Source organism: Eurosta solidaginis, chromosome 2, assembly GCF_040869045.1.
Source record: "Eurosta solidaginis isolate ZX-2024a chromosome 2, ASM4086904v1, whole genome shotgun sequence".
In the NCBI taxonomy this organism is placed as follows: Eukaryota; Metazoa; Arthropoda; class Insecta; order Diptera; family Tephritidae; genus Eurosta; species Eurosta solidaginis.
The window spans coordinates 28938951-28956146 of NC_090320.1; the positions used below are offsets into that span (position 1 = coordinate 28938951).

General features: G+C 31.3%; 1 protein-coding gene across 13 annotated transcripts in view; it reads left to right on the forward strand.

Annotated features, from left to right (window-relative positions):
- Nucleotides 1-17196, forward strand: part of raw — a 142523-nt gene that overhangs the window by 115085 nt on the left and 10242 nt on the right. For 9 of the 13 annotated variants that reach the window (XM_067764805.1, XM_067764796.1, XM_067764806.1 and 6 more), the window contains 5 exons: nucleotides 14860-14966; nucleotides 16072-16183; nucleotides 16264-16591; nucleotides 16692-16906; nucleotides 16982-17140. In XM_067764805.1, the coding sequence (XP_067620906.1) occupies nucleotides 14860-14966; nucleotides 16072-16183; nucleotides 16264-16591; nucleotides 16692-16906; nucleotides 16982-17140 (921 nt within the window). Of the gene's footprint in view, nucleotides 1-6742; nucleotides 8109-8132; nucleotides 10886-12621; nucleotides 14771-14859; nucleotides 14967-16071; nucleotides 16184-16263; nucleotides 16592-16691; nucleotides 16907-16981; nucleotides 17141-17196 lie in introns of those variants that run through there. The other 4 variants (XM_067764804.1, XM_067764802.1, XM_067764803.1 and 1 more) reach the window with 4 other exon arrangements.

Genomic DNA, 17196 nt, shown 5'->3' on the forward strand with positions numbered 1-17196 from the left:
GTCAAGAGAGAGTTTGTACAAATTTTCTTTTACAATTTTAATTAGGTTTAAGTGTATTCGACGGTTGGCGCAAGGGTGCTCAAATAGCCGAAGAGGCGATACATGTGTACACAGATGGTTCCAAAGTAGTGGAAGGAGTAGGGTCTGCAGTATACTGTGGTGATCCGGAAATAAACAGATTCTACAGGCTGCCGGATTACTGTAGCGTTTTCCAAGCGGAAATATTAGCCGTAACCTAAGCAGTAGAAACCCTGGAAGAGATTAGCTCAAGCTGCAACCGTGTTAACTTTTATATTGTCAGTCAAACAGCAATTAAGGCAATAATCTCGCATAGCACAGCATCTAAAAGTGTGTAAGTGTAAGCAATCCCTGGAGAAAATCGGTACGGGGAAAAGCATACATCTATATTGGGTTCCAGGGCATATGGGAATAGATGGGAATGAAAAAACGGATGAAGCTTGCTCTGTAGACGTCCCAATTAGACTGGGCGAGATTAAGCGAAGGCGAAATTAAGCGAAGGCGAGAGGTCCACATGATCGACCAAGCGGGAAAGGCGTGGGTTCAAGCGCGGGGCTGGAAGTGTCGAAGTCTTACAATCTTAGACTAACAAAGTTGCTTCTATCATTAAAAAGAGAGGACTGTATACTCATGACGAGTATTCTGACTGTACACTGCCTTCTGGCGTTACATGCCTTTAAATTAGGCATGCTCAGTGATAACAGATGTCGGAAGTGCTGGTTGGAGAAACGTTCTGTCGAGCACGTTCTGTGCTCGTGCCCTGCGCTTGCCAGGCCAAGACTTCAGCTATTAGGAGTGATACAGCTGTCATATCTAGAAGCAGCAAGTGGCTTAAGTCCTAGAAAGCTTCTAGTATTTACCAAGAGGACGCAGTTATTTTATAACATAGGTCATGGTTTTTGATAGAGTTTTTCAATTTGGCCGTTAAAACAAACTTCTGGTAACACTACGGACTCATTCAGTCTATGTGAGGTCCTCATGGACCGGCAGTTCAACCTAACCTCACCTAAGCGTATTCGAAATTTGACACGGTGATAATTTCTGAATTTCGCTTCTTCATCAGCTAGCTGTTCGATGCTGAGTTTTGAACTCGAAATCACCTTCATTCATACTGGTGTTATGGCAGATGCCTCTATACAATCAGCCATTTGAATGCCCCGATGTATGATTTTTTAATTTGGCTCTAAGCATTGCCTGCTTAAAATAAATAAAAAACTTTAAAATGAAAACAATGAAAAGAAATTGAAAAAAAAAACAAAAAAAATATTAAAAAAAAATTTTAAATGAAATCAATAAAAAAAAATTGAAAAAAGAGAAAAAAATATTAAAAAAAAAATAAACAAAATCTTCTGAACAATCGGTTGTATTGGATATATACGACCCATCTCAACGATTTTCAGACAACAATATGTGCCATATACGAAAGCATTTGAAGTTTCTATCTTATAAATTGAGGAAGATATGACAAAAAACTATTTTTTCAGTTGTATGAAGCATATATGTATGTGGTCCTATAAGGCCGGCTGCGACAAATTTCTAATCGGACACCTAAATATAACCGCTCACCAAATTTTATCAAGATATCTAAAAACAGACGGACGGACAGAAGGACATGGCTAAATCAAACCAAATTAGCAACCTGATCAATTTTGATTGTCTTTTAGGTGCCTAAGGTTTGTACGTAACACTTAAAATAAAACTTTTTAATATCTCACAAACCTTTTTAATATGGTTTTGTGTTAAATTAAACTGACGTTTTATAGGGAGCATACAAAATAAGCTAAAACAATTATTGCATAATAAAGAAAATAAACTGTTCCATTTTATCTACGATGTACTGTATTATATTTCATTCAACAGTGCATTAATTTATCGATTACTATGTACACTAAATAAGCATGTACCTACTATTGTTGTTACTTTTTGTTTATTATGTAGCACCGCTACAGCTGCCATTCACCTCCCAACACAACAACAGCAACAAGTACGACAACGCTGGCGGTAGCGCAAATTTTTTTCTTTTACAAATGTACACATACATACGTACTACATATACTCTGAGTATAACCCATTCCCACTCCATTTACCCCATCTTCAGAGCAATGAGGCTCCAATTCGGTGTACTGCTTGAATTGTGCAAAGAACGTAAACATATTTTAGATTTAGGCCCGGTTTTTCAGTACAAGTTCAACTCAGTTTGTCAGTTAAACCACGCTTAACCTTATTATGCAGTTTTTCAGTTTACTTTAACTGAAGTTTAAGGTTAAGCGGCCGATCTGGCTGGCTTAAACTCTAGTTAACCTATCAGTTATTTGCGTTCATTCGAAATGGCGGCGAATATACCCAACAAGCATTTGGGCTTGAGTACCATTAGATCCCATGTTGATAACTAAGCACACTTCTAAAATCTCAAGAGTTGTTTCGAAACTCGCACTCGAGAACCATAGCCTACTCAGCAAATAAGGGAATTTTTAATAAAACATAAAATGCCATTACCTAAGTTGAAAAAATTTAATTCCCAACTTTTGGTTCTCTAACTGGACTCAAATGTAAGATTCCATACTACGGTATTTTCACGAAAATAAAATAAAATGTATATAATTTATTTTTGGGTAATTACGCTTCATTACTGCTATCAACTAGGTGTTTATTTCCCACAATAAATAGCTGTTAGTTTTGGTGGTACCTGATTGGAGATTTTGTTTTTAAATCCACCACAATTCGATATCCGATGTAGGATATCAACTGGAGAAATGTGTTGAATATTCATTTGAGAACTGTATATTTCACAAAATCTCTCAAAGGCCGGAAAATAATTTGAGAATGACGTCTTAATAAAGTTTTCGACGATGGAGATTCGAGAACTATACATTTTACAAAATTTGTCAAGGGTTGGATAGTGATTGGAGAATGAAGTTGGATATCAACTAGAGAACTATCTGTTTTAAGAATAATTAAATAATGATTTTGGATATCACTTCCGGAACTAGATATATTCGCTGGAGAAATTTTTTTTCTATGTTTGTTGGGTAAACAAAATCCAGCTGTTGCCGTATCTAAAAATTATCTAGATAATAAAAAACCAATGTTACCGCACAAAAACGCCTACACCAAAGGCGTCCATAAACTGTGACTGAAAAACTGCTCTGTAGTTTAACTGGAGTTTAAATTTGACTAGAGTTTAAGCAAACTTATTTTAAACAACTACTCAAAAACCGTGCCTTATTGTTGCATTTGATTGTGTTGCTTTTGTTGCTATTTTGTTTTGGTTTCGTGTTGTAGCTGCATTCTTTTTTGCTGTTGCTATACATTTTTCTCTCGGCACAGTTGCTTTGCACGCCGCTAGCTGCTTGACTGCTTTGGGGCTGTTAGTTGTAGGGCTTGTCAGTTCGGTCGCGGTTTACGGTACACCTATAGAATCATTTTTATTATTAGTGATGACCTCATCATCGATTATTTTGCGGCTGGTTCCGATTGAGACAACACACACACACAAAGCGAGAGCTGCTCCCTCCAATGTTTTGTTGGTTGGTGCTTTCCTTTTTTTTTTTTTTGCCGTATTTCTGTTTATATTTTAGCATGGTTTCTCTTCGTTTCGTTGGTTGAGTTAACGGCTCGCATATACTTTAAGTTTGCCTCTCACCCGCTTGGTGCTGTAGAGCTTTTTTTAGTTTATACCAACACTTATTTGTTGCTCATATGCATGCTTGGTCTCTGTGTGTTATTCTTTATCGCTCTTATCGTTAAACTCACTACAACAGCACAAACGACTATGAAAAGCACTTTTGCCTTCATTTACTCAGTTGTTTTAATGTTTTTTTTTGTTGATCAATCTAAAAGTTATGTCGTTGCAGTGATTGTCACAACTGCAAGTTGTAAGCAGCAATAATTGCTTCCGCTTGCTTGCATGTCAACAGGGCAACATTAAACGTCTTGGCTAGTTGTTTGGCCTTTTATTGAATCGCTCTCATCGTATGCTCTGTAGGAAGTATAAGTAATCACCAACGACCCTGTGGTATACGACGACGACGACAATTTGGCTAGCGAAACACATACGAAGATGTGGTGATACAGCTTTCTGATTGGCTGTTGGAATATGTATAGCACTGTTGCCAGATTGTTTTGCGTTAAGACTAAATTCGTACAAAGAGAGGTATTTTGGTGTGTAAAGTTATAAGCGGTAAATTATTGGGAGTAATCAGTAAATTGTGGCAGCCGACGTATGGTGGTAGTGTGATCCGTCTACCACACCGAAAATCCTAAGGTTCATGCCCCGGGCAAAGCAACATCAAAATTTTAAAAACAAGCTTTTTTTTATTAGAAGAAAGATTTTATAAGCGAGGTCGTCCCTTGGAAGTGATTTGGCAAACACTCAGAGTGTATTTCTGCATTGAAAAGCGTTTCAGTGAAAACTCATCTGTCTTGCAGATGCCGTTCGGAGTCGGCATAAAACATTTAGATCCGGTCTCTCCAAGTTGTAAAAGAAAAGAAGCTCGGCCTAAAATCCCTTCAGAGGTTATCGCGCCTTACGGAAGTAGAAAAAATTAATGAATACAAAAATTATTGTACGGGAAAAAACAATAACGTGAAATTAAATGTCTTAAAGTATTTTTTAATTTAACATTAAACTTAAACAATCATCACTAATTCAAAAAACTATAATTAAATGATTGATGTAAAAGAATTTAAAATATAAATCGAAATTAAAGAATCTGAATCAAAAAATTAAGATAAAAAATTTAAATAATGTAAATAAAATGTAAACAAAAACATTCAAAATTATTATTTTTTTTTTAATTTCTTAAACGTTCGCCACGAAAAAAATCATATTTATTATTTCTAATTGCTGTTTTTATGTACGGGCACCTTTTTCGCTCTTATTTGGAATCCAAATCTATAAATAAAGTTTTGGTTGTAAAGATGGAGATTCGGGCTATTAGCGAGCTTTGGGCAATTTTGGTCGTAGCGCTTTTGTTTAGCTATATTTTATTAAAATAATTTGTTAAAAATAAACGATTGTGAGCACACAAAGAAATTTATTTGTACTATGGCACTATTGTGAATATTTGCACTGCCTTACTGGCAGTTGCTATCATACGCTAGATGGCAGCGCAAGATTTAAGTTTTAATTGATTGATAGAACAGCTGATTTTTGTTGATATTTGATAAAAGACTTTTATATTGGTTGCACAAGATGCGCACGAGTCCGGCTCGTGTTATTAAAATCAATTTTACCATAAATTTAAGAAATCACCCTACCTAAAAAACTAGTTAAAAAAATGTATGTAAAAAAAATGAAATAAAAAGTCTAAATTAAAGAATTTAAATCAAAAAATTAAGACAGAAAGTTATGATTAAAAATTAAATTAAAAAAAGTTAAAAGAAAGAAATTAAAGCAAACAAATTTAAAATAAAGAAAATTTGCTAAAAAAATTTGAAAAATCGTAGAGATTAAAATAAAATTAATAAAAAAGAAATAATTAAAGAAATAAATTTAAATTTAAAAAATGTTATTTAAAATTTTAAATTAAAAGAAAATAAATAAAAGAATTAAAAACAAAAAAGTTGATATAAAAAGTGTAAAATAAAATAAAAAAGTTAAATAAAAAAGTTTCAGTATAAAGTTAGACGGACAAAATTTAAATTAAAAATAATAAGAAAAGAACAAAATAAAAATAGTTAAATAAAAAAATTTTTATTTGAAAAAATTTCAATGGAAAACTTATGCTAAAAATTTAAAACAAAAAAGTGAAAAAAACATGAAATGAATAACCAAAGAACGACGTTCCCTTCGAAAAAAAAACCATAGTATAAAAAAGATTTAACAAATTTAATTTAATAAAAATATTAGTTAAAAAACAAAAAAAAAATGTAAAAAGATTCAATAAAAATAAACAAATTTTTTTTTTAAATTTAACTAAAATAAATAAATTGAAAGAACAAAATATATAATCGGCTTCTGCTTAATATATGCCCGATCTAAGGATAAAAAAACATCAAAAAATTTATTAAAAATCCAATAACAAACTATGAATAAAACTCAAAGTTAAAAAATATATAAATAAAAAGTACTAAAACTTTTTTAAATAATAAAGAAGTAATAGTTTTGTATTAATTAAAATTTTTTATAAAGATAATATACAATAAATAATTAAATCAATAATGAAAACAGTAAAAATTTAAAAATTGATTAAAAAAGAATTCAAAAAGAACAAAAGAATTCAAGAAAACATATTTGATTAAAATTTAAAAAAAAGTTTTATTAACAAAAAAAAAAAAACAAATACAAAAAATGAGGATAAAAATGATTTTATTTCATAAAAATAAAACCACTAAAAATTAAAATATAAAAAAATGTATGCAAAAAATTATGCTGGTAAATTTAAAAACTTAGTTAAATAAAATAAAAATTTTCAAAAATGATTTCTATTTGTCTTTTTTAGAATAAAAAGGACAATTTAGTTTTAGCTAAAAAACTTGCACAAATCAAAAAAATACATATGCTAGTTAGTATACATATTTAAGTAAATAAAATGATTAAAATTAAAATTTATTAAAATTAAAAAAAAAAAATTATAAAAAAAAACAAATAAATAAAAATAAGAATTAAAAATGATTTTATTTCATAAAAAATAAAAACAACTAAAAATTAAAATATAAAAAAATGTATGCAAAAAATTATGCTGGTAAATTTAAAAGCTTAGTTAAATAAAATAAAAATGTTCAAAAATAATTTAAATTTTTTTTAGAATAAAAAGAACAATTTAGTTTTAGCTAAAAAACTTGCACAAATCAAAAAAATACATATGCTAGTTAGTATACATATTTAAGTAAATGAAATGATTAAAATTAAAATTGATTAAAATTAAAAAAAAATTTTATTAAAAAAAAAACAAATAAATAAAAATAAGAATTAAAAATTATTTTATTTCATAAAAAATAAGAACCACTAAAAATTAAAATATAGAAAAATTTATGCAAAAAATTATGCTGGTAAATTTAAAAACTTAGTTAAATAAAATAAAAATTTTTAAAATTATTTAAATTTGTCTTTTTTAGAATAAAAAGTACAATTTAGTTTTAGCTAAACAACTTGCACAAATACAAAAAAATACATATGCTAGTTAGTATACATATGTTAGTAAATAAAATGATAAACCAAATACGAAGCCCTCGAGCGTTTATCGCCATTTACATTTTGCACTGAAATTCGCCGTTTGCCTACGATTACTCTCACCAACAAAAGCCCTCGCTCCAAATATTATTTGGTCTTGTATCGTGTGTATTTTTTTTTATGTTTTGGATTTATACTATTTGTTATATTTTGGATTAGTGTGGATTTGTATTAATTGTGGTAGTAACGTGTTCTTTCACCTTTAACAAATCAACTAAAATTGTGCCATCTCATAATTTATACCTACGCCTGCACGTTTTGCAACAATTACCTCAACGAGAAGCATTTAACAGCCCACACGATAAAAAAAATTATGAAAAAATATTTAAAAAAAAGCAAAACTTCCAAATTAAGCAACTTGTTGCCAATTTAGATATCCATCTGCATTAAAAAAAAAATTATATAAAAGCAGGCCAATAGTGTTGCTGTTAGTATGCTTTTTGTGCTTTCAACTTTTTGATATTTATGCTGCTGCGGGTACGCTAACTAACAAATAAATGAATGATAGTGGATCTAAAATTAATGGAGGCTGCTAATTTTGAGGTGCTGCTTTTGTTGTTGCTGCCGCTGCTAGCAGCTTTGTGTAGGTGCTAGCCAATGACCGGTAGCTATGTCATCAGCTTTCGCCTGCAATGGCTTTAGTGTGCCAAATTGTTGTTGTAGTACTTGGAACGCTTTTTTCATGCAGATTTGTTAAAATTGTTTATAATGTAATGAGTTTGAAATTTCAGTTCTTTGTGCATTTCAATGTTGTGGTCGTATTAGCATAACATTTTCTATCATCATCAACCTAAGTATAAGACTTATGTCAGTAGCAGCATGAAGAACGTCATCGAGCAACCTAGCTTATACAATAATTAATCGCATATCTAATGGCTTTATTAAAATACTCGCATGATTGGTTTACTTATTTTAGGTAAAACTATTTACAATCAGTGACATAATCACTGTATATTTTTTGATATATTTTTAGATTCTATTTCGTTTTGTTTTATCGGTTGCCTTAGTTTTTGTTTTTGTTTTATGCGTTCCAGTGTTTAAGCTGTAGAATAAAAGTGAAAACGATTAAGAACGTGAATATAGCACAATACTGAAACGAGTGTATTATAAAAGAAATATTGACAATGGACGACAGAAAATCTTTCAGGAATAACATAAATTTAACTTGCACAACATTTCTTACGTGTCTTTTCGGGTGTATGACATAGTCATGCGACAGTCCAGAAATAAAAAAAAATTAAGAAATACTTGATGCGATTTACCGCCGAAGATATTTAGACCGAGCTTCTCATCCAATTTGCGTCGAGCTCCTTTTTAATTTTCTGTACAAACTTCCGAGACGGGACTAAGAGGTTTTTATGCCGACTCCGAGCGGCATTTGCAAGGCAGATCAATTTTTACTGAGAAGCTTTTCATATCAGGACACTCGGGAGTGTTGGACAAATCACTACCGAAGTGCGACCATGCTTAGAAAAACTTAATTCTTTTTGAAACAATTTTTTTCTAAATATTTGATGTTACTTTGGCCGGGAGTTGAACTCAAGGTGGTGTAGGCAGAGCACGCTACCGTCACATCACGGCGGCTGCAGAATCCCGACACGACCAAATAGCGTCCAATCACAATCCAAATACTGACCTTTTATAATACTGACAAGGTAAAATCTGGACCCATAAATTCAAAAAACTATAAATTGTTATCCACCTGGTCCTTCCAGCGGAGTGGGGCCGCCTCTTCCTCTGTTTCCGTTAAAAATACTTTCCTAGCATGCGGAGAACGCTACCATCACACCACGTCGGGCGCAGAATCTCGACAGATACCGTCCAATTACAATCCAATTACTGAACTTATATAAAACTTACAAGATAAAATCTGGACCCACAAGCCCCAAACACTTCAAACCTTTATCAACCTGGTCTTTCCAGCGCAATGCTTCCGTTAAAAATACTTTCGTAGCATAATTTTTCATCTGCATACATGGCCTTGCCAGCGTAGCCGCGGTGTTTTAATTCGCTGGACTATGTTGATGTCTGCTTGAAGCTCATCATTGGTACTCGCCGTCGCCAACGAAATTTTATGGTTTTTTTTTTCTGGAAAAAATTTTACCCCCATGTTACACTATTCTCACTTTTGAGTTAGGTTACCTGTAACTAGACGATAGCTTAACTTGTAGTCAATGAGACCTCTTCTTTTTTAGTGGATAATATTTTGTGAATGCAACTCTGTAACTTGCGAGAGAGTTAAGAACCAACAGGCGACATTATTTTTTCACAAAAGAAAACACTTAAAGAAATGGCACCAAAAGAAGTCACCCTGTCTGAAACCTCGGCTTCACACTCATATTGAGGATATAAAACAGGAAACACAGGCATGTTGGCCAAGTAATTCCCAGTATCAGGAAAGGATCTGAGAGGCCGGCATATCCCAAAACAAGTTAACCATGTATCGCTGCGTTTGAAATTTTTCAACTTTGTTTATTGTCAAACAGAGCTGTTCAAAAATATTTATATTGAAGTGCAAATCACAATACATGTACAAAATTATATGTACACTGAAACTTTTTTAAATTGAAACAAAAAAAAATATATTAAATGTTTAAAGAATTTTGATGGTCCACTTAATGAATAAATTTTCAAATAAAATTTTTCTCATTGCTACATTATTGAAAAAATTTTCGTTGTCAATTTGTTAGTGTAAATTTAAATATCATACCGAAGTGCCTTGGCTTCATATGGAAGTGCTTTTTCTTTGCACTTTCATATGAATCGTGAGGGCATATGGGAGTGCAATTGTTTTCCAAATTCCCCTTGTTCTTTTCAAATACCCCTTCACCTGCACTGTCGCGATTGTGACGATTGATTTTCTATACTTAATTCTTAATGCATTTTTAATTTTATTGATATTTTTAATTTTTTTTACTACAGTGCACTGCAGTCATTTATATTTATTTATTTACTTTGTTGTAAGTTTGCTGACGACGAAACAACAACAAACTGAAAGTAAATTTACGTTATCATATCACTGCCGCTGTACAAATATATTCTCCACAAATTGAGTGACCTTTCGCTTATATGTGTTTAGTGCTCATTAAATTGCTGATAAGATTTATTTAAATAGCATTTAGTATTTACTTATCACACTGTTTTTTAATTTCCTTGTACACTCAAAACAAATTGTACGAATTTTATTGTTTATAACAAAATTTTCCAATTTCTAAATTAAAAGTAGCTTTACAAGAAAACGGGGTTTATAACCATTTAATAACATTCACCTTGGGTCGGCAACACCAAAAGAAATTTCAGTGATTTGGTACATTCATCTTGTTGTTGTTGACAATGACATTTGAATGTAACAAATTCTGACGTCAGAGTTTTTCGCCTTTGTCATCGCAATTTAGCTACTCATAAACAATAATTTCATAATGTTTAAATATATGAGTAAGTAGTCAGTCACCTCGATGCATCAACGCGAATGTTGGCAATCACGAATGTCGCATAAATGCATTTTGATTTTTTTATATATTTTTTTCATTTATTAAATTAATGACTTTAAAAGCAGGAAGTAGAGAACTAAATTGAAATTGATATGTAAACAAAAGTTATTAAGTGTCATAAAAAGCGCATGATGCATGCTTGGTTGGAGGATAGGGGTGCAGAATGCTTAGTCAGACTAAATGTTGAGTTGAGTGAACTGAGGTGTGTGCCTTAACTTTTATACAAATAAGGCTGTATTTACATGTGAATGGGTTAATTAAAAAATTCAAGTGTTTTCAATTAAAGATTAATCAAAAAAAGTGCGAAATTGAAGTATATAAAAATATATGAAAAAATAAAAAATTAAATATGAGAAGTTGAAAAAAAAATTGCAAATTTCAATTTTTATACTAAAGAGTAAAAAAAAAATAAAAAAAATAATATAATTAAGAATTTACAAAAAATTATTTATAATATAAAAAAATATTAAATAAGAAATAAAAAAAAAATTAAATAAGAAATAAAATTTAGTTATATAAAAAATTAGTAAAAGAAAAAAATTATAAAAATAGAAAAAAAAATAAAACTGCGAAATAAAAAAATCAATTGTTGATAATAAAAAAACTTTATAAGAAAAAACTAAATAAAAAAATAATAAGTACCATAGTAAGAATGAGAAAAAAGTAAAACAGTAAAAAATAATATGTAAACTAATAAAATATAATGAGTTAAATGGTAAATAATAACAAAATAAAATAAAATAAAATAAATATAAATATAAATAAAATTAAAAAAAAATAGTTTAATAATTGGCAGTCAAAAATATAAACGAATCCAAATTTTGGTGTTTAGACCAAAAAAAAAAACCAAAAAGTTATAAATGTAAAAATTATAAAAATTATAAAAAAAATGTATAACTAATATTACTAAGGAAATAAAGGCGATCCCGAATGCGCCCAAAAAAGGCTAAGCTACAAAAGAAAAAACAAAAAAATAAAATGTTTTTAAAGTAGTAAAAAAATTGTAAATAAAACAGAATTAAAATTAGGAAAACAGAATTCAATTAATAAATCACAGAAAAATTGCAAATACGAAAAAAAATCAATTGAAAAATAAAAAATAAAAAAAGAGATTTGGAAGGTGAAGTGCTCACATTAAAAGGGTTATCCCGAAAACGGCCAAAAAAAAAAGCTGAAAAAAATTACAGAAAAAATAATTAATACATATATGTAAGTAGTAAAATAAAAAAAAATGTATAAAAGATAAAAAATAAATTTTATAATTAAAGGAAATTCTTTGCTAAATTACTCGCAAAAATAACAGCACCAGAAGAATATAATGCAAACCGACCAAAACCAAAAGAAAAACAATGGAAACGGGAGAAAAATAAAACATATATTCCGTACGAATAACAAAACATTATTTGTGCATAATTGTATTTAATAAAGATTTCCGGATCGATGAGAACAAAATAATAAAAAAATAGCAACAATTGAAAATAAAATAAAAAAAATAAAAAAATATAGATTTTAATAAACAAAGAAAACGAAAAAACAAATAAATGAAAAAGTAAAAAATAAATAAACTTTAATTAAATGAACAAAAAATAGAAAAAACTTTTATTATATAATCAAAAAAAATAATAAATATTCATTAAATAAACAAAAAGTAAAAAAAATTTTTTTAATAAACACAACAATGAATAAAAAAGGAAACAAAATAAAAAATTAAACGAATAGAAAATATTAATCAAATTCAATTTAAAAAAACTAAAAACAAAAATTAAAAAAAAACTAAAACAATTTTCTTAAAAATATAAAATAAATTTTTATAAATTTTTTAAAAGAAAGTCGTAATCAAAGAATACAAAAAAATAAAAGTCAAAAGAGAAAAGCAAATAAAAAGAGAAAAAATAGTTATAAAGGAGAAAAAACACAAACGGAAAACTGTAAATAAAAAAGGGAAAATGAGCTAAAAATCTAAGGATTATAAAAGTGTACAAAAAGGGAATGGCAATATTGCTTCATACAATTGTTTTTGCTATTGATATTAGAGAAAAAATACAAAGTTTACAAGCGGCGATGGTTACTAGGACATGTTTCTAAATTTTACTTCTTCATCTAGCTTTTCGGGAGCTTAGTATTGAACTCGAAATCTGCAACATTCATACTTTATACTAGTGTAAAGGCAGATGCCTTTATCCACTCAACAATATGAATGCCCCGCTGCTCACTTTGTAATTGGTCCATAAGTGTTGCCTTTTTGTTGCTATTACTTTATTCACCATTTAGGTACATTCTTATTCTATATGCTTTTTATTCCTAATTGTGTGGTATAATTATAGGCGCGCCCCAAGAACTTTTAACATTGGGTTTATACCATTGCTTTTATACGCAGTACTTCCGCTGTTCACCATTATATCAATATTATTGTCTGTATTTAATTAGCGAGACATGCTCATATTGCTTCATACCATTGTTTTTGTTATTGATATTAGAGAAAAATTACAAAGTTTACAAACGGCGATGGTTACTAGGACATATTTCTAAATTTCACTTCTTCATCAGCTAGCTTTTCTGGAGCTTAGTATTGAACTCGAAATCTCCAACATTCATACTTTATACTAGTGTAAAGGCAGATGCCTTTATCCACTCAACCATATGAATGCCCCGCTGCTCACTTTGTAATTGGTCCATAAGTGTTGCCTTTTTGTTGCTATTCCTTTATTCATCACTTATGTACAATTCTTATTCTATATGCTTTTTATTCCTAATTGTGTGGTATAATTATAGGCGCGCCCCAAGAACTTTTAACATTGGGTTTATACCATTGCTTTTATACGCAGTACTTCCGCTGTTCACCATTATATCAATATTATTGTCTGTATTTAATTAGCGAGACATGCTCATATTGCTTCATACCATTGTTTTTGTTATTGATATTAGAGAAAAATTACAAAGTTTACAAACGGCGATGGTTACTAGGACATATTTCTAAATTTCACTTCTTCATCAGCTAGCTTTTCGGGAGCTTAGTATTGAACTCGAAATCTCCAACATTCATACTTTATACTAGTGTAAAGGCAGATGCCTTTATCCACTCAACCATATGAATGCCCCACTGCTCACTTTGTAATTGGTCCATAAGTGTTGCCTTTTTGTTGCTATTCCTTTATTCATCACTTATGTACAATTCTTATTCTATATGCTTTTTATTCCTAATTGTGTGGAATAATTATAGGCGCGCTCCTAGAACTTAGTCACATTGGGTTTATAGCATTGCTTTTATAAGCAGTATTTCCGCTGTTCATCATTATATCAATATTATTATCAGTATTTAATTAGCGAGACATGCTCATATTGCTTTATACAATTGTTTTTGTTATTGTATGTCCTAGTAACCATCGCCGTTTCTAAACTTTGTAATTTTTCTCTAATATCAATAAAAAGTTATTTAAATAAAAAACGAGATGTTGAAAATAAAAAAGGAAACTAGTATTAATAATGAAATAAAATGAACCTCACGGTCTAGTAATTTTGCGGTGCTCCCCCTCGTGGAACTTTTAAACCGCGCTTTATTTATAGTTATAAATGAACAATCCCGATTTAGTAGCTTATCTTATCTACATTTCGCTGTACTTTTCCTACACAGCGTTAAGCTTTTCCTACTTTGTATATTTTTTTAGTGTTATTTTTAGTCTTCTTCTCCATACACATAATTCTTGAATTATTTGATTTCAAGTAATTGTCTTAGGCTAATTTGCGTTAGGATCGAGCAGTGAGAATTTTTTAGTGTTTACAGATTTGAGGTTTCTTGGCAAATGATGCAATCGGCGACCAGTAAGGGCAGAGAGAACTCAGCAAATAGCCTCCATGGCCTTATGCCACAGTTTCAACTCCAAAAATTTAGCGCAGTTGTGGTTTTATTGTTTGGCAGTGCTCTCTTTGTCGCGCCACCTTGTCTACTTAGTAGTTGCACTGCATTTGTGCGTTATCGCCGTGGTGCGGTCAATGATTGGCGCTCATCCATGCCGTTGCCAACAGATATAAATCAGCAAGATATTGTACTAAAAACTGTGAATTCGGCTGTAGTGGATTGCTTTATCAAGTTAATTTATAAATTCAAAATTGCTTTTATGACAATTTGTGGAAAATAAATTTTAACTGTGAATTTTTTTTTTCTTTTTTTATTTACAGAGAAGTACTAAATGCTTGGCGTGCCAAAGCGCGTTGTAATGTGGTGCCAGCGGAACGTACACAGGAGCTTTTCCACGAGCTGAGTTTTCATCCAAGTGAAAAACAAAGTAAGTGTGTTTGTTGGCTTAAAGTTTTATTTGGTTCTCTATCTTAAGACTAATAAATTGATTTAGTGCCTAAAAGTATGCAATATTTATGACTAATAAATACATTGCATATTTATAGGCGATCACGCTTCTTAATAGGAAAGCATATTCATTGAAGGAGCATCTTCTTAGATCTTCTTTGTATTCCAAATTATATAGATTAGATTAAACTAGTCTGCCAACCATGACTTCAAGTTGGTCATAGTTTTATTAGTAAGTGTTTATACTCATTCCATCTCAGAAGCTTTCAAAGCTCTGCTTGGCCACCAAATGACCCAATAGCTTCACAAAGTATTTGGAAAGCTACGAATCCTTAGCAATAACACATTCCACCAATCCTTAGGGTTTAGATAGGCATCTTATAGGCCGTAACTATACACGCGTTGGACCAACAACATCATAAATCCTTCGAAGAGCTTTTTTTAAGTATTCATCATAATAGATATAATGAGAGACTTACCGAACATTGAAGATTTTACTATTGCCTCGAGAGCCGGTAGATTTGCCTTGAATTATCAAAAGAGCTTATTTACGAAAACGAACACTGCCAGAAAATCCGCCCAAAAAGCTACCGATATGTTAAGGAGAACTATTGGCGTGCGACAGCGAAAATAGACCCGACCAAGAGATCACACCGCAGCAGCTCCCCCGTATATTATGGGTACCTTTCTTCAGAAATCGACTATATGCAAACAACCCGGTCAAAGCAAACGATGCATATTGTAACGGGTTTCCTTCATCCCTTGGTAAACATCGTTTGACAAATATGGGATTGGATTAGATTGATACAAATCTGGGCAGTACAGGTATCGTAAAGTCACTGAGTCGTTAGAAAAACAATGCATATCCCTTCACTTGTTCATAGCAACATGTCTAGCTCGTCTCTTTCCTCTGTCGCTTATATATTTTCAAGACCTTCGTCTCAAAATATGCAATTAATTTAATATTGCTATCCTATTGCATATTTTTTTTATTTTAGGGATTTAAAAATTTGATTTTCGTTTAGCTTTATTAGATTAAACAAGTTTATAATAGTTTTTTGTTTTTCATTTTATCGTTCGTACAGTCAGCGAAATGCTACAGACAGCCAAGTTGTTAGCGCGCAAAGGTAGCCGTCAATCAAATGGTCTCACCTTCGGTGAATTTTGTGTATTAGCAGCAGATCTTAAACGCTTTCGGTGAGTTGATTTTGAAAATATACTTGTAAACAACTGTCAACAAAATTATTATTTTTTTCTATTGTTTCTAACACACACAGCGCATCGACTTTCTCACCATCGATATGTGACAAGGTGAATCTTTTAAGCTCTCTACAAGCAGAACGTAATGGTAATAGTCGCGCTGCTGGCAATCTCACAGTCAACACCGAAGCCAATAATGCCAGCAGCTGTGCAACAACAACGGGCACCGAATTACGTAGTACAAAATCCTTAAGTAATGTGGAAGACTGTAAGCGAAAATTATCTAAAGGAGATACGTCAGCACCTGTAGAGGTATTTCTAGGCGGTTCATGTAATCCCACAACATGGCGTGCCGATGTAGCAATACCGGCATTAAATGAGCTTGGCATTTCTTTTTATAATCCAGTAAGTTTGAATTCATACTGCTGTATTGTTAGTTTGAACTTATCAAAATTTGGCGCGCCTAAATATATGCAATAATTTTTTTTTTATTTTTATTCTACAGCAAGTATCTGAATGGACGCCTGATCTCATTGAGTTGGAATTTCGCGCCAAAGAAAAGGCGCGTGTTTTGTTCTTCGTTATGGATTCGGAGACACGCGCTTCTGCTGGTGCCATTGAGGCGGCACATATAGCGGGTCAAAACTGCAAGCAGCTGGTGATGGTACTGCTTCCATATAAACGTAATCAATCAATACTTAATGAACAAATATCCCAGCAGTAAGTTTATATAATTGTAGATCTTCTAGTAGTAATTGGGTATTAACTGTTGTTATATTTTTTTTTATCTTACAGAGAATACATTGACCTCAGGCGTAATCAGTTGATATTGAAGGAATTGGTCACACGTCGTGGCTTGCCAGTTTTAGATGATATACCATCGGGTCTGCAACGCACCAAAGATATTTTGGCTGGCATTAGAGATCCACCCTCGAATATAGCAACGATTTTAGTGTAAGTGCATAAAAACCGAATTCCGATTTTTTTTCGGGTTTTTTTCCAAATTCGAT